The sequence below is a fragment of the Mustela nigripes genome, chromosome 4 (genome assembly GCF_022355385.1).
Source record: "Mustela nigripes isolate SB6536 chromosome 4, MUSNIG.SB6536, whole genome shotgun sequence".
NCBI lineage: Eukaryota > Metazoa > Chordata > Mammalia > Carnivora > Mustelidae > Mustela > Mustela nigripes.
Genome location: NC_081560.1, coordinates 144,888,980 through 144,910,106, shown reverse-complemented (window position 1 = coordinate 144,910,106; position 21,127 = coordinate 144,888,980). Strand labels below are relative to the sequence as shown.

The window sequence follows — 21,127 nt, the reverse complement described above, 5'->3', positions numbered from 1 at the left end:
ATTTTAATATCACGTGTAAATCTGACCAAAATGATAATTTGTTTTCAAAGCCAAGTTTCTTTAGAGGTTTGTCAGCAGAGCTTCAGAGTTGAAGGTTGTTGCATGGAAATGAAATCAACTGTGGGCCTTTGACACATTGAATTGGACTTAGGTAATCAGTGGGGCTTGGGGAGGGAGAGACATTAGGACAATTCATGCGTAAGGGACAGCATGTGCGTAAGGCAGGCTTTAATTTGAGTTCATGATGGCCAATTCCCTCTTGGTTCAGTTTTCTAAGTCAAAAAGGGGCAGATTGAAGCCACTGTTCTAACTCTTGGTGCAAATGCAATTTTTTTTTTTTTTTTTTTTTGTCTAACTGGTAACATTTACTATAAGAGAGAAATCTTTTGACTGATTCAGCATTGCTTTGGTCTTGCATTTTATATTTATACATAAGAAAATCATATATTATGTACATAGAAGGCACTTAAGTAATATTTTATTAAAGTCTTACTATGCACTGGCTCTTTGCTCAATCCTCATCCTACCTGAATGACCACATCTATTTCTCATAATGATGCTGTGAGGTCGGTAGACATTTAACCTGCTTTACAGTTGAGGAAGCAGGAGCTGAGAGGTTGGGAAGCCTTCTCCAGGGTGGATAGTGGGTTAGAGGCCAGACAGGACTCCAGCCCTGAAGCCCGCACTCCCACCCACTGTGTTCTGTGTGCTGCTTGTTAACATCTGTGGGCTAAAAGACTATAAGGTGGCCTAGATTGAGTGGGGATGTCATATGAGACTCACACATAAGATGGGTACTGAACTTGGTGCTCCCAGATCCTTCCCTCACTCTGAATCTGTGTCCAGACTGCAGAAGCTGCCTGGTTATCTCCCCCAAAGCAATACTTCTCTGTATGGGACATGCCCATTTAGTCATTCTGGAATTCAGGGAGCAGTGAGAGAGCTTTGCGCTCTGACTTCTTGCCAGCTGTAGGACCTTGGTGAGTACTTGCTACTTAAACACCATCTTGCTCTTACAACAGAGTTAAAGCATAATGGCCATAGTTCTAGCTGCTGGGCTAACCTAGGTCTATAGTTCACATTAAACATTAGCTCATATTGCCTCCAGGTTTGAAACCAGTGTACCCAGAAGAAATTTACAAAGGGACAGCGATGTTGAAATATTTTAAGTGCAAACAGGAGGAGTCCTCGCTTCTGACAAGGACAAGGCTATGTTGTCTAAAGTCCCTATTTGATTCTCATTTTTCTGTCCTTTCTCAGTGGCCTTTTCCTCTCTGGACCTTCAGCAGTCTTGTGCCTGAGCATTCCAGCTCCTTCTTTCTTAAGTGCCTCTGATGAGATGTGTATATGTAAATTCTCTTACTTCATCCCAGAAGCGGTCACTTTAATATAGTTTATACCTGGAGGGGTAGTGCTGCTACAGCCAACCAGCACTCCAGATTTGGAGCACCAGAGAAAAATTTTTAAATGCTCACATTCTGAGTATAGAGGGAATTGGGGTAGCAGAATTGTTAGTGGGGGCTATCGCATCCCAACTTTTGCTTCCCACAGCCCAGCATTTGGTGCACAAGCCTCTGGCTGCTTACATTTTATTGCCTTCTAGTGGGAACTGGTTTCTTCACCCATTCTCACTGTGATCTCAATCCCCTGCCATTGTGCTAGCCTGAGGATGCAGCTAGATCTGAGGGTAGGAGACAATGAAGAGATAGAGAGACACCGCCATTTAGTGCATGACTTGGCTAAAATGTGTAAGCCTGTCCACATTCCTTGGTCAAAGCAAAAAATGTGCGGGAGTCCTGCGAGCAGGTGTTGACCAGGTGAACAGGACCAAATAGGTAGGTGTTTAATTTATCTTAGGGGAGCTTTGGGAACCTGAACTCTGATAATTTCCCTGTAATGAATCCGTCTCTCAAGAGTTCCTTTCCCAAAATAGCATTGTCTTCTGTAACCTGTCCAGATACTTCTTAACGTCTTGCTTGTCAAGGTGACTGCCAGCATGTGAGAGACGTTGACAGTTTAGGCGATTTCTATTAGCAGAAAAATATGGGCTCAAAAGCTTCTCCTCTGAATGAATGTGTTATGTAACATCTGAGCTGACTCAGGATACAGGTGCATGCTTTAGCTCTGAGAAGGTAGAAGGAGGAGGAGAGCCCGAGCCAGTCAAGGTGTGGGGGAGGAAGGCCAGCACCCAATAGAGCAGGTCACCCTGTGTTGCAGGCTTTGCCTAAACCGTATCTCTGGGAAAGAGTACCTGGCTGCCTGTTTGTATCCCTGAGTCACCACAGACCCCATACCTCCAACGTGGTATGTTAACCTTGGAGCAATATGGAGATTAGCTGCAGAGCTGAAGCAGGGTCCCAAAGGAGCTTCAGTTCTGCAGCATCTACACAGCCTTCTTTTCCACACACGGACCAGATGCCTGTGCTTGGGACGTCCGAGCTGACGACTGGAATCCCTCAAGGTAAGAAGAACCCCCTCCCAGGAAATGGACTCCTCCAATTTTCTCACATGATTATTCAGGCACTTTCACTTTTCCATATATAGGAGTCACTCAGGAGCAAGCTGTGACCAGTCAGAGGGAGTGACACGGCTGCGCCAGTCCCTCCCTCCTCACCTTCCTCTCATGTGCTCTCAGGCTGGTCGGCAGAAGTGAGCCCTGTGGCTCTGCCAAAGACAAGCCTGTTGGGTTTACAGAAGGAAAAAAAAAACCAACAAAACCAAAACCCCAAACAAATCTCAGGCAAAGTCACAGCCTGAAATCGGTACCCTGAAGAAGCTGAGTGGAGAAGCGTGCCGAGATGAATGGCCCGGTGGATGGCTTGTGCGACCATTCTCTAAGTGAAGAAGGAGCGTTCATGTTCACCTCAGAGTCGGTTGGAGAGGGGCACCCGGGTGAGTAGGTGGTCGTGGGCTCATGGCAGCTGCTGCCAGGGGAGTCATTTTACCAGAGGCCTTAAAGACAGTTTGTGTTGGTTACTCTGCGGGACCTCTGGAGGTGCGGTATGAGGCGTTTTTCATTCTATTAGTTTGTAGTTTTGTAAAACAGCCACTGAGTATGAACTGGGAAGTGTTCAGGCAATGAAGCCCAAGGCTCGCTCTGTGCCCGCCTCCAGCATCTCCACGTGATGGGGCTACAGCAGAGAACATCCCCTGGGTTGACGGAACATAGTATACGGGGGACGTGTGTCATCAGATATCCACTTTATATATATTTTTGGTGGGGGCGAGAATAAAGCTTTATTATCAGTGAGCGACTTAAGTCAACAGGGAATGTTCCTGTGGACAAGACCACGGTCACTGAGTTTTGCATGTAAGGCACATGCAGGCTAGGCATGAACAGCACATTCTAGTAGTCGCTGAGATAGATCACCAGGTCCTGAAGGCCTCAAGTGTGTTAGCTGAGAGAAGTACAGGTGACCTCCTGAAGAGGAAGAACATTTGAGCAGTTTTTGGTGTGGGGGGAAGTGGGAGAGGTTCGCACACATGAGCAGCGAGGCCCATGATCAGAGCCTCAGGCTGGAGGTCAGTGGTTCTCAGACCTCCATGAGCATCCGCTTCCCCCGGCAGGCTTGCTGGTGTACAGTTGCATACCCACCCCCTGAATCTCTGATTTAGTAGGTCTTGGTTGAGGCTCAAGATTGACGTTTTCAATAAAGTTCTCAGGAGATGCTGCTGCTGCTGCTGTGGGAAACACATTCTGAGAATCACTGTTGTAGAAGAATCCTAGGGCTAGACACATTGATTTATGACTTTTAAGCACTTCTTCAAAATTCATTTGAACATTTGAAGTTACGGTAACTTATCACCAAGGCTGTCTTTTCTTCCTGTTCCTCATCCACTTTCTTTCATACTCCTAACTCAGCTTTCATCATCTCCTCACCCCACTCCTTCCATATGCTTTAGCCAGTGGTTCGCAACAGGGGGCAATGTTGCCCTTTTCCCCTAAGGGCATTTTGTATTGTCTTCCTGAAACCAATTTTTTGGTTGTCTGACAGAACTCTACGTGAGGGGTAGGGGGTGCTCCTGATCCTTAGTGGCTGGAAGCCAGCTAAGCTTCCAAACATCCCGAATGCCCAGGACCCTCCCCCTGCAACAAAGAATTTTCCAGCCCCAAATGTCAACAGTACCGCTATTGAGAAACGTTGGCTTACATTGAGTTTTGTAGGTGACTTAGCTCAATTCAAAACAAACAGCCTCTTTCATCATGCACAACTTTTATAAAGTCTCTGGGTCTACAATGCTTGTAACCTTGGACTTATTTCCACGTGTAACCCATGAAGACCATATACGGGTTAGGAGAAGGATTTACCCCACTCAGAGGATGTGGGCACTTGACACGCAGTGGCCAGTGGTCCCCTTGTACATACAGCAGTACGCTCAGTGGACAGAGAAGAAAAATTCTAGCCATCCAGTTGGCTGTTTCGTCCACTTAATGGTAGCCTTTCAGTTCGTCTGACTCTCCTTTCTCTTGCCACGAACAATGAACTGTCCATGTAATTCAGCTTCCCCTAAACCTTGGTGATGGCTTGCTTGTCATTCTAGCACTGACTTCTTCTCCACCAGGAGGGTGATACCAATGCTTTTCCAACTTCCCAGAAAAGCAGCGATAGGCTACCTTAAAGCTACTGAGCGATAGTGATAGAAATTCCAAAAGCCTAAAGAAACAGTACAGAAAGGGCCTCCTTAGGCATTCCTTTAGTCTGTGGAGCTATCTTAACACTCTTGCTCAGCTCTAGGGTTTTTTTTTTGGTTTTTTGTTTTTTTAAAGATTTTATTTATTTATTTGACAGAGAGAAATCACAAGTAGACGGAGAGGCAGGCACAGAGAGACAGAGAGAGAGAGGAAAGCAGGCTCCCTGCTGAGCAGAGAGCCCTATTCGGGGACTCAATCCCAGGACCCTGAGATCATGACCTGAGCCAAAGGCAGTGGCTTAACCCACTGAGCCACCCAGGTGTCCTGCTCAGCTCTAGCTTTATCCCTAATACCCCTTATCCCACCTCCCTGGGTGGACTGTGGACATGTGACCTGTGTCCTTGAAAGAAACAGTCATCCACAGCGGGCACATGGGCAGCCCTAGCAGTCCTGACAGATGGGCCTAAAGGGATATTTTAGCATCAGGCCTTCCTTGGTAGGGATGTGTGGAGGCAGTGGCCTCAGATAAACCTAGATTTACTGTCGGCTCTGCCGCTGGCAGGAGGTTGCACAGAGAGCCTCAAGGTGTAGGAGCATTTCCCCAACGCAAGTTTAGAGGATGCACCTTGAATGGCAGATTAATATTTTTTCAAAAAGATTTTATTTATCTTTTTGACAGGAATAGATCACAAGCAGGCAGAGAAGCAGGCAGAGAGAGAGGCGGAAGCAGGCTCTCTGCTCAGCAGAGAGCCCGATGTGGGGCTCCATCCCAGGACCCTGAGATCATGACCTGAGTCGAAGGCAGAGGCTTAACTTAACCCACTGAGCCACACAGGCGCCCCGCAGATTAATATTTTAAGTTGCATTGACGTTAACATTTTAAGTGATGTGCTTTTGAGAGCAGAATCACTTGGTTCTGGGTCTGGGTCCTTAATATGAAAACTGAAAAGCAAAAACACAACAGAAGGACACAAGGAAGCTTCTGGAGGTGATGGCTATGTTTCTTACCTTGTTTATGGTGATGGTCACATAAGTGTATTCACATGTCCAGACTCCCCAAATTATATACTTTAATTTTACGCAGGTTTTTTTTTTTTTTTGTATACCAATTATACCTTGATAGAGCTGAGAAGAAACCCTTATGACTCTACTAAGAGCAAACTCTATGGATATTTTAAACATTAAATGAGATATAATATGTGTAAATAGATGTCACTTTTATTTCTGAGTCTGTGAACATTGGCAGTTCACCCAACCCGAGGCAAGACTGGATTTTTCCACAGTGCACTGCACTGAGGGTCTGCAGGCTCAACCATGTAGAGTCCTTAAGGCAAGTAGTGGAAAAAGAAGATCAAATCCCAGCTCCTGCTGAGCCATTGTCAGTCCCACCTTGACTGAGGTCAAACCCAGCTAAGAGGACAAATAGCCTTCAGGAGGCTGCGCGACCGTGGGCGTGATCCCAGAGCTGCTTATGAAAATGTTCTGCAGAACAGGAATGATGTGTAGAAGCTCTCCTCTGGAATTCCTGGGGGTGGGGTGGTGGATTTGGGCGTAGTATCGTATACATAGCACACACAGCTTCTAGAACCTGCGGCGCAATATATCTGTTGTCCCATCTGACTTTACGTGTTGGCACCTAATCTTACCGATGTTGTTAGCTGTTTTAACTTCTATTTCTAGGAGTTTTCTAGATTTTAGACTTAAAGGGAATATCTTGAGGAGTGAGAGGCTTTTTAGTAGGAGAATATGTGTGTGTGTGTGTGTTGTGTCTCTGTAAGTGAATTGCTTTAGTCTCTTAGAACTGATTTTGGAATGTACTTCTTTTTTCGGGAACGCCTTGAGTTTATGTAATATAAATCATCCAAAATTAGGCAGAAAGGAGAAGAAATAAAAATTTCAAAAAGTTTCTAATTTTTTATATTTAAAACAGTATCCTCTTTGGTAGATATATTTGATATGTAAACTTACCAAATACCTAATTATTTTAACATTTCAGTTTGTTATACCTGATACTTCTGTGATTCTCATACATGTTCATTCTTGTGCAGATAAGATCTGCGACCAGATCAGCGATGCCGTGCTGGATGCCCATCTGAAGCAGGACCCCAATGCCAAGGTGGCCTGTGGTGAGAAACGCCTGCTCCCTCCCTGCGGAAGACCTCATGGGCTGGGCTTGAGCTCTTTGCCTGTGCCTGTGCCAGGGCTCTTGGCACAGTGGGGGTCAGGGACCCCAGCACCTGGGGGGCTCCCCAATGTGATCATGGGTGCAGCTGAATTGGGGCCTTGGCCAAGGTCACAGGGCAGGGGTGCCTGCATGGAGACCAGAGCCTCACTGTCCTCCCTGTGCACTGCCCAGATGGCTCCCTCCCTCTCCAGGGCTGCCCTAGCCCCTGCTTGGAGCCCCGCAGGGACCTGCACCCTCGGAGGGTGGACCTCACCCCAATAGCTTGGTGAAGAGCCAGTGAGATGGTTGGTCCTCCTTGCTCTCAGGATTTCAGCCTGCGGTGCAGTGTCATCAAAAAGGGGTGGGCGAGGCGTCCTGGACGCCAGGGCATGTTGGACCGCATTCCTTGTGACAGCCACCTACCCCCATCATCTCACTCTGAGCCACACGGCAGTCCCTAGAAGTACTGTATTTGGGTAGCAGTTGGGGAAGCAGACTGAGAGAGGTTAAATAAGTGGTTCGAGATGACACAAGCAGGAGGCGCTCGCTGCGAGAGTGAGGTGTGACCCATTCTGTCCAAGGTGCAGTTCTCCGGGCGGCTCTTACATGTGCTCAGCCCTTCTGCTGGGATGTACTCTGTTTGTTAGCTTTAGTCTTTTATTTCCAGAATTTGTGCCTTGTAAGACTCTCCACAAGGGTCTGGGAGGGGCTCCCCTTGGCTGGCTCGTGGCCACCCACTTTCCTCCCTCTCTCGCAGAGACGGTGTGCAAGACGGGCATGGTGCTGCTGTGCGGCGAGATCACCTCCACGGCCACCGTGGACTACCAGCGGGTGGTGAGAGACGCCATCAGGCACATTGGCTACGACGACTCCGCCAAGGGTGAGGTGGGGCCCCGGGTTTGAGACGCGTGGGTGCCCCGACGGTGTGTCTGAGCTGAGGCTCTCGGTCCTCGGTGAGGGCAAATACCCCCGGGAAGAAAACATGCCTAGGCCCGTCTGGCAGGGTCAGGGGTCAAAGTCTCTGGGAACAGCATTGTGGTCCATGTGATGGCGTCCAGTTGAACTAGCCCATGTCTGTCCGTCCGTCTGTTTCAACTCTGGTCTTCTTGGTGCAGGCGAAAGCTTTGAAAGAGAGAAGCACCCACCGAGGAGAGGAGCTGCCCCCTGCTGGGGACGTGTTCTTTTTCATTGTTTGAGCCCTCTGCTGTACTCCTCCCGCAGATGAGGAAACTAAAGCTTGGGAATGTCCACCCTTTGTGTAAAGCGACAGCCAGCAATTGGCTGCCTGTGTAGACCCCTGTGCTTTCTGCTTCTCATGATAGAGAAAAAGTCAACTCTGTCTAGAAGTGGTAGCTATGGCAGGTGAAGGGAGCAGGCTGGCCGAGGTGGGCTCCAGTGCCAGGCAGTGTTGGGACTTGCATTCCAGGAAAGGGACACAGGCCCTGGCAGGAGTGAGGAGAAGCTCCGCGATCAGGGGGAGTGACATCTGGAAAGAACAGGAGGGTCCAAAGCAAATTCCAACATCTGAGACAGGGCAGGATGGGATGGGGCTCAGCGTGGAGTGGCCTCAGAGGACCGCCCACAAGAGCCAGAAGCCGAAGACCTGTGTGCACGGACATCCCAGCTACTGGGTCTTTAGGGCGACGTGTGCCACCACTGTGGTCAGGGCAGGCTGGAATGAGGCAGTGCACACCTATGAGTGGGAACCCCTCGCCACTGCAGGTGCGGACACAGAAGCTCAGGGCAGCCACCTTCTGAGCTGCCCAGAGCACTCCCTTGAGCACGTGACAGTTTGGGGGGACTGTGTTGGGAATCAGCAGGAGGAGGACCAGTGAGCATGGGCAGAATCTCCCAGTCAGCACACGAGGGTGTTCATAGAGGAAACACTGTTCCCAGGCAGTAGCTTCCCGACAGGCTACCCTGCAGAGCCTTCACCCCATTCCACAAGGAGAAGCCAATGGTTTACATTTGTGTAGACCTTATTCAAGAGTGAGTCTTGTTCTGCGCTATGCAGAAGGGAAACTTCCCAGAAGGCCATGTCTTCTAGAAAGAGTGAAGCAAGCGAGAGGCTAGCTCTGCTGCTGGCAGAATTTCTGCGTGCCCAGCTTATCCCGGTGCCTGTACCCATAGGAGCCCGCGCAGCGTGGCAGCTGCCCTAGCGGGGCCCCAGGCTACCTGCCCCTCACTGCTTTGGGTTGCACAGTCGCTGGGCAGCTGCCTTTCCGGGCCCTGCTCCTCTCCCCTTAGTTCCCTGAATTCCCAAAATTTGTTTCCAAATCACTTGGAGCGCTTGATGGATTTGCAGTACTGAGATGATTCACCGTGATTAGGAAAAATGCAAAGTGTTTAATGCACAACGGTGAGTCCTTGGCAGCCCTCTAAAGATGGTTCATTGGTTTGTGTGTTCAAAAACATTTGCTGGGAGCAGGAAGGTGCAAGGGACAGAGGCTACCTGATGTTTCCAGGGTTGGGGTGCTGCCTGGCATTAGATGATGCGGTATCAGGTGCCCAGTGGCCAGTCAGTGGCACAGTGCGCAGTGACGGAAGGGAGAAGGAGGGACGGTCCAGGGGCGTTTACTGAGAGCCGGTTGGATTTGGGTGTGTGGGGATGGGGAGTGGGAGGAGGAGTGTTCTGCACAGAGACATAAAGTGGAGGTAGAAAAGCGAGCCACGCTGAAGGCTACACCCAAGTGCTTGGCTGGGGCCGTTCAGCGGGGAGGGGCTGCGTGGAGCTGAGGGACTGCGTTCTGCTTCATTTGGCGGGAGGTCCCCACGTGAAGCATGCACAGGAGCAGCAGACTGGATCTGGGTTGGCTGGTTGGTCGGTTGTAGTGAGCTCACGCTGACAGCCTGGATAGAACCGACTGGCAAGAGAGTGGCAGCTACTCAGCCTGCCACTAACACTTGACCTTGTGGTGGGGCCTCTGTGAGTTTCAGCCCCTCATTCATGCAGTCCCCATGACTGAGCCTGGCAAGACCCGAGGACTGACAGGGAGATGAGTGTGCTGTCCAGGTGCAGCAGCCCCTCCCCGGGGCTCCTTGGGCTGGGCTGCCGCCCCCCAAACCTCTGCGAACCAGTTCTCGGCCTACGGCCCTTTGCTGGGGAGAACAGCCTCCATCTCCGTGCCTGACCTTTGGGGATAGGGGGGGATGGGGCCTCGGGCTCCAGCGGGATGCCTTTTCCGTTATCCTCCAAGCCGTATGCATAGCTTGGGATCAGAGGACTCTATCTAGGTCTGGGAGCCTGTCTGGGTAATTCCTGTGCATTATATGTGTCCAGTATATTCAATACCTGCGTCAGGCACATACCTGGGCTCTGGAACTGCAGTGATGGAAGGTGATTTTCAGCCTGGTCTTAGAAGGTGCTTAAGGGGTCAGGGCCAGAGTGACCCACCTGCTCTTCAGCCCGAGCAGCTGTAGCTCTGGTTTTTATATAATCTGGGTATAATTTAATATAGTAAAATGCACTGTAGAGGGGTTTTTTTGACTTAGAGTTCTGGATGATGGTATGGGAAGGGTACATGGGCTTCCCATCCCTGGGCCTCAGCTTTGAGCCCGACCGACCACAGCTGGTTATAGACCACCCACCTCAACACCGGATGGTACATGAGGAGCTGAGCAGTCCGCCAGGAAGCTCACAGCCACGCTCTGCCTGACCCGTCCCCCCGCACTGAGGCCCACTTTCCCTTCTGCTTAGGCTTTGACTTCAAGACCTGCAACGTGCTGGTGGCTTTGGAGCAGCAGTCCCCAGATATTGCCCAGTGTGTGCATCTAGACAGAAATGAAGAGGATGTCGGGGCCGGGGATCAGGTAAGTACACAGGGAAAATGGGCGCGGTGTCAGGTCGTGGGAATAGCACTGTCTCTCTCTGCCCTGGCTCAGACTCCGGGGAGATGCTGGCCGGGAAGGTCACAAGCACTGGATGGGGTGATGTCCCGTGTGGGTGGTACATGCACGAGGCACCCAATACACCCGAGAGTGCCAGTCAAGTGTTCGATCGGAAGGACGTTACCACCGTCTAACGTGGGCCTTGCTCGGCCGGCCCTCTCCCTGGCTGCAGGGCTTGATGTTTGGCTATGCCACCGACGAGACAGAAGAGTGCATGCCCCTCACTATCATCCTCGCTCACAAGCTCAACGCCCGGATGGCGGACCTCAGACGCTCCGGGGTCCTCCCCTGGCTGCGGCCTGACTCCAAAACTCAGGTGAGCTTCCTCCTCTCACCTCCCACGGAGCCCCAGACACCCCCTTCCCGCACCCCGTGGCCCTCTTGATTTCATGTCATCACTCGGATCAAAATGTTCAGTCTGGACACTCAAGAGTTACTGATTGTGAAAAGAACTCTTTGTTTGAAAACTCTTCAGGTCTAGATGTTTTCTCTCCCAATTTTTTTATGAAAAATGTTTAAAATACAGAAAAATAGAGCAGTTCTAGATCTTTCTTTGTTGCCCTCTTAGCATATATTGACCCTGGTCACATGACTCCCTGCTCCCTGCCACATGGTGCTTGATCGGTTTCAGACATCGGTCACTGTCCTTCCAGCTCCACAGGTCTCCCCACCTTGAGCAAGGACTGAACACCGAGTTGTCAAGGGCTGTCTGTGTCTCGCTATGACTCTTTACCCGTTTCCCATAAAAAGGCTCTCCCTTTGCTGTTTTGGACTCCCTGTCGCCTCGGGCCCTGACCTCGCTGCTCCATGTGGTGGGGAAATCCTCACCCATGTCCACATTTGAAGGTCGACCGTGATGCAGGTGTGGACGTGGAGGCCCCCAGTCTGCCCCCTGTTTCTGCGTCCTGCCTAGTTTAACCCTGGTGACCCTGCTGGCCCCTTTCCCAGAGCTGCCTTCCCAGCGCCTCCTCTGCCCTCCAACAGGTCCTGGGCCCTTCTTCACACCCTCTCCCCCTCCACCTGCACTTCTGCCCAGTTTCCACATGTCCCTCTCAGCGTCCTGAGCTTCTGCCTGCCAGGTCTCTGAATCGGCAGCTGTGTTTCCCATCCACCCTGTAAACACCTGTGCCTGGGAGCCATCATGTGTGGCCTCCGTGTTGTGTCCTCCACAGCTCAAGGGAGTGCAGTGGTGTCCCCGCCTCCTGCTCAGTGCCTCCCCACCCCCCATCTCCACCCTGCTTTGCTCTGAGCTTTCCCTTGAGAGCATCTCTTCCTCTCCAGCCTGGTTCCCAAGGCCAGGATCCACACCAAGGATTCTCTCTGCCTGGAAACACCCCTTAACTCCCTTTGGACTTTAAATTTCTTCTTCTTCTTCTTCTTTTTTTTAAATTATTATGTTCAGTTAGCCAATATAGAATAGAATCCTCTGTAGTTTTCTGCTTCCTAAAGGGGGACAGAACCCTACTTGTTATTCTGGGATTCCAAGCCTTTTATGGTCTCCCAGTTTTACCTTCCTCTACCTCCCCTCCCCCAGGCTGCTTAATCTGGCTGATTTCACTCCTGTTCCCCTTATTTCTAGTGCTTTGCACCTGTGCTCCCACCCTCCACCTTACATGGAATCTTCTCAGGTCCTCCCCTCTCCATCAGTGGCCCGCAAAGCTCCCACCTCCTGTGGCTTTCCCTGGTGGCTGCCACCTGACGGGGCCTTCTCTTGTTCCTGTAGTTGGAATCGGGCCCACGTGGTTGTGTGGCTCAGCACAAAGCACGTGACTGTCCCGTTATCCCGAGGTGCATCCTTCTCGGCCCCGGTGGGAGGCCGCACAGGGCAGAGGTCGCCGCTGGGCTGAACGGGGCAAGGAAGTGCACTTGTGGCCTAAAGCAAACCCTTCCTGATGTTCTCCAAGGGACCCCTAGGTGGGAAGGGGAGCCATCAGTACTCCTCAGGGGTGCTCCGAGGTTGTGGGGCAGGGGAGCTGACATGCAAAGACTGGTGAGATTGAAAGAGAGGGGCACACAGGAGGCACTGGGGCACCTGGGCCCGTCCTGAGGCAGAGCAGCGCTACAGTGGAAACTGGGCTGGAGATTCTCAGAACACAGAATCGTGGAACAGGGGTGGGAGGAAGTAGAGCTACAGGATTTTCCTTTTCCTTGTGTGGCCGTGAGGCCCGGGGGCACCCCCATGGGACCGGCCAAAACAGGGAAGGCCTGCATCATCCTGCGTAGTACTTGGAGGCTCCCAAGTCCACCATGGGAGCTGGGGGGCCAGGATGTGCTCTTCTGAGGGCTCCCTTCCTGCAGGGCTACCCAGAAGCCTCTTATTGCTACCTGGACATGGAAGTCCACCTCACTGACCTGCTGCAGGGGGGCTGAGCCCCTGGCAGCACCCTCGTGGAGGTGCGGGGGTGCATCGGCCCCGGCCAGCTGTCCCACAGTCCCGCAAGCAGTGCCTCCCCGTGAGCCGTCCTGGGTCAGGACCGGTTTCTGGGCCGGCTCCCGAGCCCGCTGGAGAAGGGCTTTCATGACCTCAGCACAGTGTTGACTGTGAACAGGATGAGTCTTTCCACCTGAACAAATGCTTGCTGCTGATATGAGACTCGAGTGGCAGTGTGGACGGCTATTTTTATACCTGGTCAGAATGGTGTTTTCCATGGTGTGTTTTTCCCCACATCTTGCTGACATGGTGAGATAAGGGACGCACTTGGAGCTCTTTGCCCTGCCCCAGTTGTGTGGCTCTACACGGAAGCCCAGGGCTCACAGCTGGCCTAGTGGGACGTCCAGGGAGCAGGCGAGGGGGGAAGACGGGCCCTGCAGCTCCTCAGGGCAGGAGCCTTCTCCTGGGCCTGATGCCCACGCAGTGGGTCTGGTCCCAGAGCCGGTCACAGGCCTCCCCTCCTGGGAGCCCCCACCACAGATGTCCCTGTGCCCCTGCCTCTCGTGCTAGGATCAGATGTCACGTGGGCAAGGCCCTTCCTTCTTCTGGACTCCACCTCGGGCTTTTCGAAGCAGGCAGGGCACAGAGTAGGAGCTGGAAACAGGCCCAGTACTTGGTAGATAGCAGAGGGCCCTTGGGCGGGCAGAGATCCTGCCACAGGCACAGCCCCGGGGAGGCACTGTTGGCTGTCCCATGGTCCTCTCAAGCCCTGGCATAAGAATAGTGTTTCGCCTGGCAGCCGGTGTTGCTACCATCTGGCCTAGCTGCACTCCTACGGGCCCCACACACCCCAGGCACCCCCACCCCCCACCCAGTGTGTCCACAATGCCTCGGGCGGCACAGGGGCCTATGACTCCCGAGTGTCCCTCCAAGCCCTGAGTGGCAGCCTTCTGCTGGGCAGTGCCCCGGCTACCAGGCCACACAGCCCCATGGCTAGCAACCGCTTCCCCCACCTTGAGGCGGTAACTGCTTTCCCAGGTTCACCTGCTGTCCTCACTGTCCCCCTCCCTCTCACTCTGTCAGCCTGGTGTGCCCAGACCGCAGTCCTTGGCCACCGGTCAGATCAGGCTGTGACATCGGCCTCTTGTGCTCGCTGACGGGTCAGCGTGGCCCCGGGTCTGTGAAGGAGGATTTTGTCTATGCTGCTGTGGGGATGACGCCAGCTTTTGGATGGGTCAGAACAGGGTTGGCTTTTTGGCTTTTATCTGACTGCTGTGTGACTTCAGACAAGTTGCTCCACTGCTCATACCTTGTTTTTCTCAATTGTAAAGTGGAGATAAGAATGCCAATCTTGCTGGGATGACTTAAATAGGACTCAGCAGGGCCCAGAACGGGTGCAGCACTGATGCAGTTGGGTAGAAGGGAGCATCACACTGCTCACTTCCAGGGGTCCTGCACGTGGGCTCCTTTCTTCCACAGGCTCTCGGCTTTTCCTTGCTTGAGCTTAGATACCCAGATGGCAGTCATGCGGGGCTTTTTGCCCCCTCAGTTTCAGCCAGCCTGACCTGAGTCCCTCTTACCCTGTCCCTACAGCAGGCAAGTCCCCTGGGCCCATACACTTCCAAAGCTCCTCCCCTGAGGGGCTGGGTCAGGCGGACGCCTGTGCTTCTTGGCAGGAGCCAGGATATCTTGGTTCCAGGCCGTGGAGGGTCAAGAGGGGGCTTTGGCCATTTGGACATTTGTTGGTACCCAGTGCCCTCTGAGAAGTGGGGGAATCTTGTTGGGTCACAGATAGAGGAGAAACTCTGTAGCCCTGAGTCTCTAGGGGGCACTAATAGGGATCCAAGGTGGGAACTACTTATGCCTCATACCCAGTCATCCCATACTTAGCGTGGGGCCGTTACTCAAATATGAGAATATGTCAGATTAACTTTCCCGGAGGCCCTTGGAGAGGACAGGAGCCCCCCTGCCCCCTACCCCAACTTGGCTCCCGGGAGCCTGATAGCGATGTGTCCTCAGCTCAGGGCAGGAACTTACCGTGTCTCCTCCTGCTCTTGTGACCCAACAGGTGACAGTTCAGTACATCCAGGACAATGGCGCTGTCATCCCTGTGCGTATCCACACCATCGTCATCTCCGTGCAGCACAATGAGGACATAACCCTGGAGGCCATGCGCAAGGCCCTGAAGGAGCAGGTGATCAAGGCCGTGGTGCCCGCCAAGTACCTGGATGAAGACACCATCTACCACCTGCAGCCCAGCGGGCGGTTTGTCATTGGCGGTCCCCAGGTGCGCCCTTGCCTCTGAGCAGAGTCCTGATTTGTCCTTGTTACTGGGTTGCTCACCTGCCCAAGCACAGCAGAGCGGGTAGCTTTGCATGGCTCAGCCACATCTGGCCTTGGACAAAACACGAGCTCAGCTCTCACTCGTGGGGCTGGTTGTGTGCACATCAGTGCGTGCGGAATGACATGTCCCCAGGACTCTCCCACCTAGTGCGGCCTGGCCCCCCGCCCCCCAGTCATACTTGCCCATGCTGCTGCCTCTCCCAACTCACCATTGCAGGTGATGGGCCTTTCCCAGGGGGTATTACGGAGTTTTTGCCACAGGTTACCTTAAACTCGTGTGCAGCAGGTGTTTCGATGGGGACCCCTACTTCCCCCTTTCTTTCTCTCTCCCAGAGAGAGGAAGTAGGGATTGGGAGAGCTCCCCAGAGAGGCTACTGACCTCTGCCAGGCGGTCCTTAGCTGGTTCTGTGCCCGAATGTAGTACAGGGACATGGCGTAAAAGAAAGGCAAAGCTTACTGTCATTTCCTGTAGGACTTCTCAAAGCCTAGATGTGCCAGTGGGAATTGTGGATCTCAAAGCCTGGGTGTAGAGTACGCAGTCTTTCCCCAAAGCCCTGAATGTGGAGCCCCTGCCCGCTAAGGACATGGTGATCGCAGCACAGAGCAGCGACGTGAGGAAACGGGCCTCATGGCCTGTGCTGGGTGCCACCAGCCAGGGCCACAGTCCGGGGCGTACCTGTCACAGCACAGCTCCCTCCTGCAGTTGGATTTTTCCAGCATGACCGTCTCACAAGAGCAAAGCCTGAAGTAGGCTCTGGATGAGGTTCCAGAGAGCCTCTGGCCCATCGTCTGCACTTGCTGATGGGGCTCTGTCAGCTTACCTGGCTTCTATAATGGGTCAGTGACTGAACTGAGGTTAGAGACCAAGGTTTCCAGCTTTAGGGACAGGGAAAGTTTTTAAAAAATGCCCACAGGCAGCCTCAGGGAGCCCTTGCCACGTAAGTCCAGTGGCCCTCAGGGTGCTGCCGTGGTCTCTCTGCCCTGCCCTCTTGGCACTCTGGTTCTCATCTCCTCCTTGTCCCCTTTCCCTATACAGGGGGACGCAGGCGTCACTGGCCGTAAGATTATCGTGGACACCTATGGAGGCTGGGGGGCACACGGTGGCGGGGCCTTCTCGGGGAAGGACTACACCAAGGTGGACCGTTCGGCGGCATATGCGGCCCGCTGGGTGGCCAAGTCCTTGGTGAAAGCGGGCCTCTGCCGGAGAGTGCTGGTGCAGGTGCGCGGGCCCCACTCCGAGCCTCCCATCTTGGCCCCGGTGAGGACATGCTGGGCTGCTGGGAAGCCCACAGACTTTGCCAAGGGCTCTGGGGCACGGACCCTGAAAACGTGAGGGAGGTGGAAAAAATCTTCAAGGAGAGAGTCCTCTACAGAAAGGGCTGCTCCCTGTGAAGGTGGTGGGGATTCTTCTAGGCAAACAAGGCTGGGGAGCACGTGGGGCAAGTGATGGGTGGTCCAGCTGCCTGGAGAGGCACAGAGCCTTCTGTCCCTGACGCTGCTCTCTTCTGGAAGGTTTCCTACGCCATTGGTGTGGCTGAGCCACTGTCTATTTCCATCTTCACCTACGGAACCTCTCAGAAGACAGAGAGAGAGCTGCTAGATGTGGTCAATAAGAACTTTGACCTTCGGCCCGGTGTCATTGTCAGGTAAAAGCGCCACCCGTCCCTATCAGACAGGCCCTTCCTCCTCCCTCACGCAGAGGCTCAGCTCTGCTGGAAGAGAAACTTTCAGCCTCTCCAAAGGACTTTCAGCCTCTCCAAAGCAGGAGGACCTCCAGGCTTCTGGCCCAGCATGACACACCCCCCAAATGCAGGATGCCTGCTTTCAGGCTGGAGGAGGCTGGCCTGGAGACGCTGATGGCAGTGGGGCCATCTTTGAGCAGGTGGGGGGTCATAGGAAAGCAGTTGTAGGGCCAAATGCTGAGAGTGAGCCAGCAGGTCTAGTCCCATCTACCCTTGTGTCTAATGCCATCCCTGCTTTCTGGAGCTTGGCCATGTTACAGGGCTGCACCAGGCCAGTGGAGTGGAGAGGAGAGGAGTGAGTCCAGAGTTCAGATTCTGGGTCCTGGGTGCGTCTGGCTGAGCCTGTCTCCTAAGGGCCAGTGACTCCCTGCAAAGATCGTCACACTGTTAGTCACTCCTGTGTTCAAAATTCAGAGAAACTCTGCTATTTTTCCACTTAAAGTGACCCTTTCCTTTGCTGACTATGCAGGGATTTGGATTTGAAGAAGCCCATCTACCAGAAAACGGCGTGCTACGGCCATTTCGGAAGAAGCGAGTTCCCGTGGGAAATTCCCAAGAAGCTTGTGTTTTAGAGCTGGTGGGAGTGGGGCCTGACCTGGCTCTGGAGGGGTCTGGGTGGCCTGGTTCCTCTTCTTCAGGATCCCAGCTCTCACATGTCCCAGAACACAGGGCCCTGACTGCCCTCCCAGGGTGTGTCTCCCCCTCCCGCAACACGAGTCACCCCCTCCTGGACCAGGCCACACCCTGAGGGTTAGCCGGGAGCTGTCATCACTGTGAATGGCAGGAGGCTTGCTGGTGCTGGGAGTCGCACCTCCTCAGGAGGGTAATCACAATGTTCCCCTGCTTTCCTCTCAGACCAAGGCCATGTTAATTTAGTGGAAAAACCACCCCTGTCAAGAGTAAATCCCCTCACTCACCGCCCTGTGAGTGGCCCGCTCCTCCATCACAGGTCCCAGGGAATCCTGGGCGGGCCAGGTCTGCCCTTCACATCTGAGGCCCGTGCTCAGAGCCAGGGCCTTCCCGGAGGCCCCCTGGGTGAGGCACCTGGCCGGGACAGGAGCAGGGCTGACCTCTCCCACATATCCACACTTGCGCGAGGGACAGAGCTGATTACTGATCTCATTTCTTCTTCACTGCAACATGATGGGACGACACCACACCCCCACTTCTATAGAGGGAAACTGAGGCACAGGCTACCTAGGTAACTTTCCCAAGGTCCCACAGCTACATGTCAGGACCTAGACATGAGTCCAGGAGCTCTGACTCAGGAACCCATACGCACCCCCTGCCCCCTGCCAAGCCCTGTTCCCACCTCGTGCCAGATGCAGGCCCGAACAACAACAAAGCAGATTTGAGATGAAGCTTTGTGTCTTCTTCCCTGAAGACCTGGTGTTTCTGTGATTAGGGGATTAACCCCTGGCTCTCGGTGAGCCCTGGGCAGTCATATGCAAAGACAGGACAGAGATGCAGCTTGTCCTAGCTCAGGGGGCCAGCCTTTCAGATGGAGCACCAGAACCCTGTGTCTTTCAAGTCCTTCTCTCTCTTTGGCCTCGTTATCTGAGTGCCATTGGAATAAGTGGGTGAGCCCCTCAGATGCCCCTTCCAGGGAGGCCAGGGGTGAGGCCCGAACATGTGACGTTAAATAGTGACCCAGGCGGCATAGCTGAAATCCCAGTGGTAGACAAGTTGGCTGGGATGTCCTGAGGAGATCCTGCCTTTGCCAGGTGGCTGCTGGGCCATGGTACCCACGGGGCCTGAGTAGTCCTCAGTGTGCTGGGATCTTGGAAGCTGCACAATCCCCTGCCTTTCCATCCCTGGCCAGCACTTCCCACCCTATCTGTCCTCAGCCTGGGCCTCTGACAGCATTTCTGCCTTTTCCCTAGCTGCCTGGACCACAGGCTCAGGTAGGGCCCCCTGTGGGTCCCAAGAGAACACTGGAGACTGGGCTTCTTCCCAGGGCATGTGGTGCTGGTTCTGGCTGAACGGGCAGCCCATGAAGCCCCATATGGGGAGCAGACAGTCTGCATTGGAGCTTGGGGCCCAAAGCACAAAGACCCGAGGCTCTTCTCTTTCTGTCAGAGAAAAGGCAGCTCTTCTGGGAAGGAAAAAGAAGCCCGAATTTGCATCTAAGCCCAGAGCTTGTGTCCACTCTGGAGTCTCTGATGTGTCTGTGGGAGTAGGTCACCCAGCAAGTCTCAAGCTCCTTCCAGGAGAGGGGCCGCAGGTTTGTGGACCATGAGTTCCTCTCACTCGGGCCGCATTAGAAGTCAAAATTCACGATGGTGTACTTTCCCCACCCCCTAGAGAAACAAGATCTTTTGGGGGGTCAATATTGTTTATAAGAAACTGGAATCTTCCTTGTTAATAGTTCCTGCTAGGACAGGATAAATAAAACAGAATAAACAGTCCTTCGTGAATCAGACTGGAGGAACAACTACTCTATGCTTAGTTTGTGTCGGCAAACCTCCAGACACCCCAGCTCTGAGGAGCATTCCCCAGCCCTGAGCAAAGGGGGTACCCCCTGCTCTGTGTTTCTCTGCCCAGGGCCCCCTGTTCCTGTCTGCGTGGGCTTCTCCACCAGAGATGAAGGCTTCTCATCCCCAGCGACTGCGTTGTCACCGTGTCTATTTATCCCTCACCACACCCGCTGAGTTTCATGGGGAGAACCTGAGGCCCAGGGGGTGAGGAAGGTGACGCAGGCACCCGGCTGGCAAGCAGCCCCCCGACTCCCGAGTGCGCATGCTCCGTCACCACGTGCTACTGCCCCGGGGCCTGGTGCCCTCCCTGTGGACTACCTGCAGCACGACTGTCATGAGGGGGCCCCTCCGGCCATGCTGTCCCGTGGCCGAATCAATGAAGTCAAATGAAGGAAGTGCAGGAGGGTTTTGGTGTGCAGAGAGATGAGCTCTGTAATCCCCTGTTCACACACGGTGTGAGGAGAATTCACAGGGGACATTTGGATTAGCAGACTGGGGGAGCAGAGGCCCCTGGAAAGGCAGTCCTAAGAGTGCATGCAGCAGGGTTTGAGGGGTGGGGGGCTTTCTGCACTGTGTCCTATAAGCAGGCTCTGGGGAGAGGACCCTGCTCTGGAGAAATGTCTGGGTCCAGGCTGAGGGGAAAGCCGCATGAGGAGGCTTTGAGACGGCTGGGTGCCAGGAAGGGCAGAAGTGTGGCCAACACCTGGGAATGTGGCAGCGGCATGGAGAAAGCCAAAGGCCACAGGCTTGCATGAGACAGTATCTGTGACTTGGGCAGATCCTACAGGGGCCATGCAGCGACCTTGCCTGAGAGAGAAGGCAGTGAAGGAATGGGTTTTATGGACACCAAAGGGCAAATGATCAGAGAGAGCAGAAGGAGAAGCCACTTCTGAGCCACCAAGTCTTTCATGAAGCCCTCCGGTGTCACGGTGTGGTGGAAGTGGTGAGAGACATGGGGGGGGGGGGGTTAGTAGGACAGTGAGGTGTCCTGGGAAGTCAAGTGGAGATGGTGTGTCTGGGGCCAGGGAGCGCTCACCTATGAGCAATGATACTGATGGGTTAGATGATGGAAGGCCTCAGGGGTCCAGGGACTTCAGTGTGCGGAGATGGGTGGTGGCTGGGAACAGGAAGAAGCATTACAGCCTCTTCTTTCCACCCCAACTTTTAATCTGTTGGTACTTCTACTAGACACTGAATAAATTTCAGGATGCATGACTAAGACATCACTGTCCCATGTGCCTGCCCAGTGTCCATCTGTCCAGCCTCATTCTGGGCTCCACTCCCTGTCACCATAGTCCAGACTCCCCCAGCTTCTATGGCTTCCTTGAACAGGCCCAGCTCATTCTTACCTCAGGACTTTTGCACATGCCATTCTATCTGTGATACTCTTCTGTCTTTTCAAATGGATGCTCCATCTCATCCTGGAGGTTTCAGAAGAAATTTCTGTCTTTCTGAAAAACCCCTTCCTTGTAACCTCCCATTTGTACCCATTTTTAGTTTCTTGTTTAA

At 53.3% G+C, this 21,127-nt stretch overlaps 1 protein-coding gene across 2 annotated transcripts; it reads left to right on the top strand.

Moving 5' to 3' along the window:
• Positions 1–2,560: 2,560 nt before the first annotated feature.
• On the top strand, positions 2,561–19,563 carry MAT1A (methionine adenosyltransferase 1A). 2 transcript variants are annotated; one of them, XM_059397916.1, is made up of 9 exons: positions 2,561–2,892; positions 6,682–6,759; positions 7,555–7,677; positions 10,495–10,607; positions 10,858–11,001; positions 15,125–15,343; positions 16,436–16,657; positions 16,912–17,045; positions 17,611–19,563. In XM_059397916.1, the coding sequence occupies exons 1-9, from the start codon at positions 2,799–2,801 to the stop codon at positions 17,711–17,713; spliced, it is 1,230 nt and encodes a 409-aa protein (XP_059253899.1). In that variant the 5' UTR covers positions 2,561–2,798; the 3' UTR covers positions 17,714–19,563. The 2 variants fall into 2 exon arrangements, with proteins under 2 accessions (XP_059253899.1, XP_059253900.1); XM_059397917.1 differs by having other exon boundaries at positions 2,563–2,892; positions 16,436–16,618.
• The last annotated feature ends 1,564 nt before the right edge of the window (positions 19,564–21,127 follow it).

Excerpts from the sequence above, each read along its gene's own strand:
- MAT1A (XM_059397916.1), top strand. The coding sequence starts at position 2,799 with ATGAATGGCCCGGTGGATGGCTTGTGCGACCATTCTCTAAGTGAAGAA. Across the intron at positions 11,002-15,124 it reads GGCCTGACTCCAAAACTCAG|GTGACAGTTCAGTACATCCA; the intron begins GTGAGCTTCCTC and ends GTGACCCAACAG. Across the intron at positions 17,046-17,610 it reads CGGCCCGGTGTCATTGTCAG|GGATTTGGATTTGAAGAAGC; the intron begins GTAAAAGCGCCA and ends CTGACTATGCAG.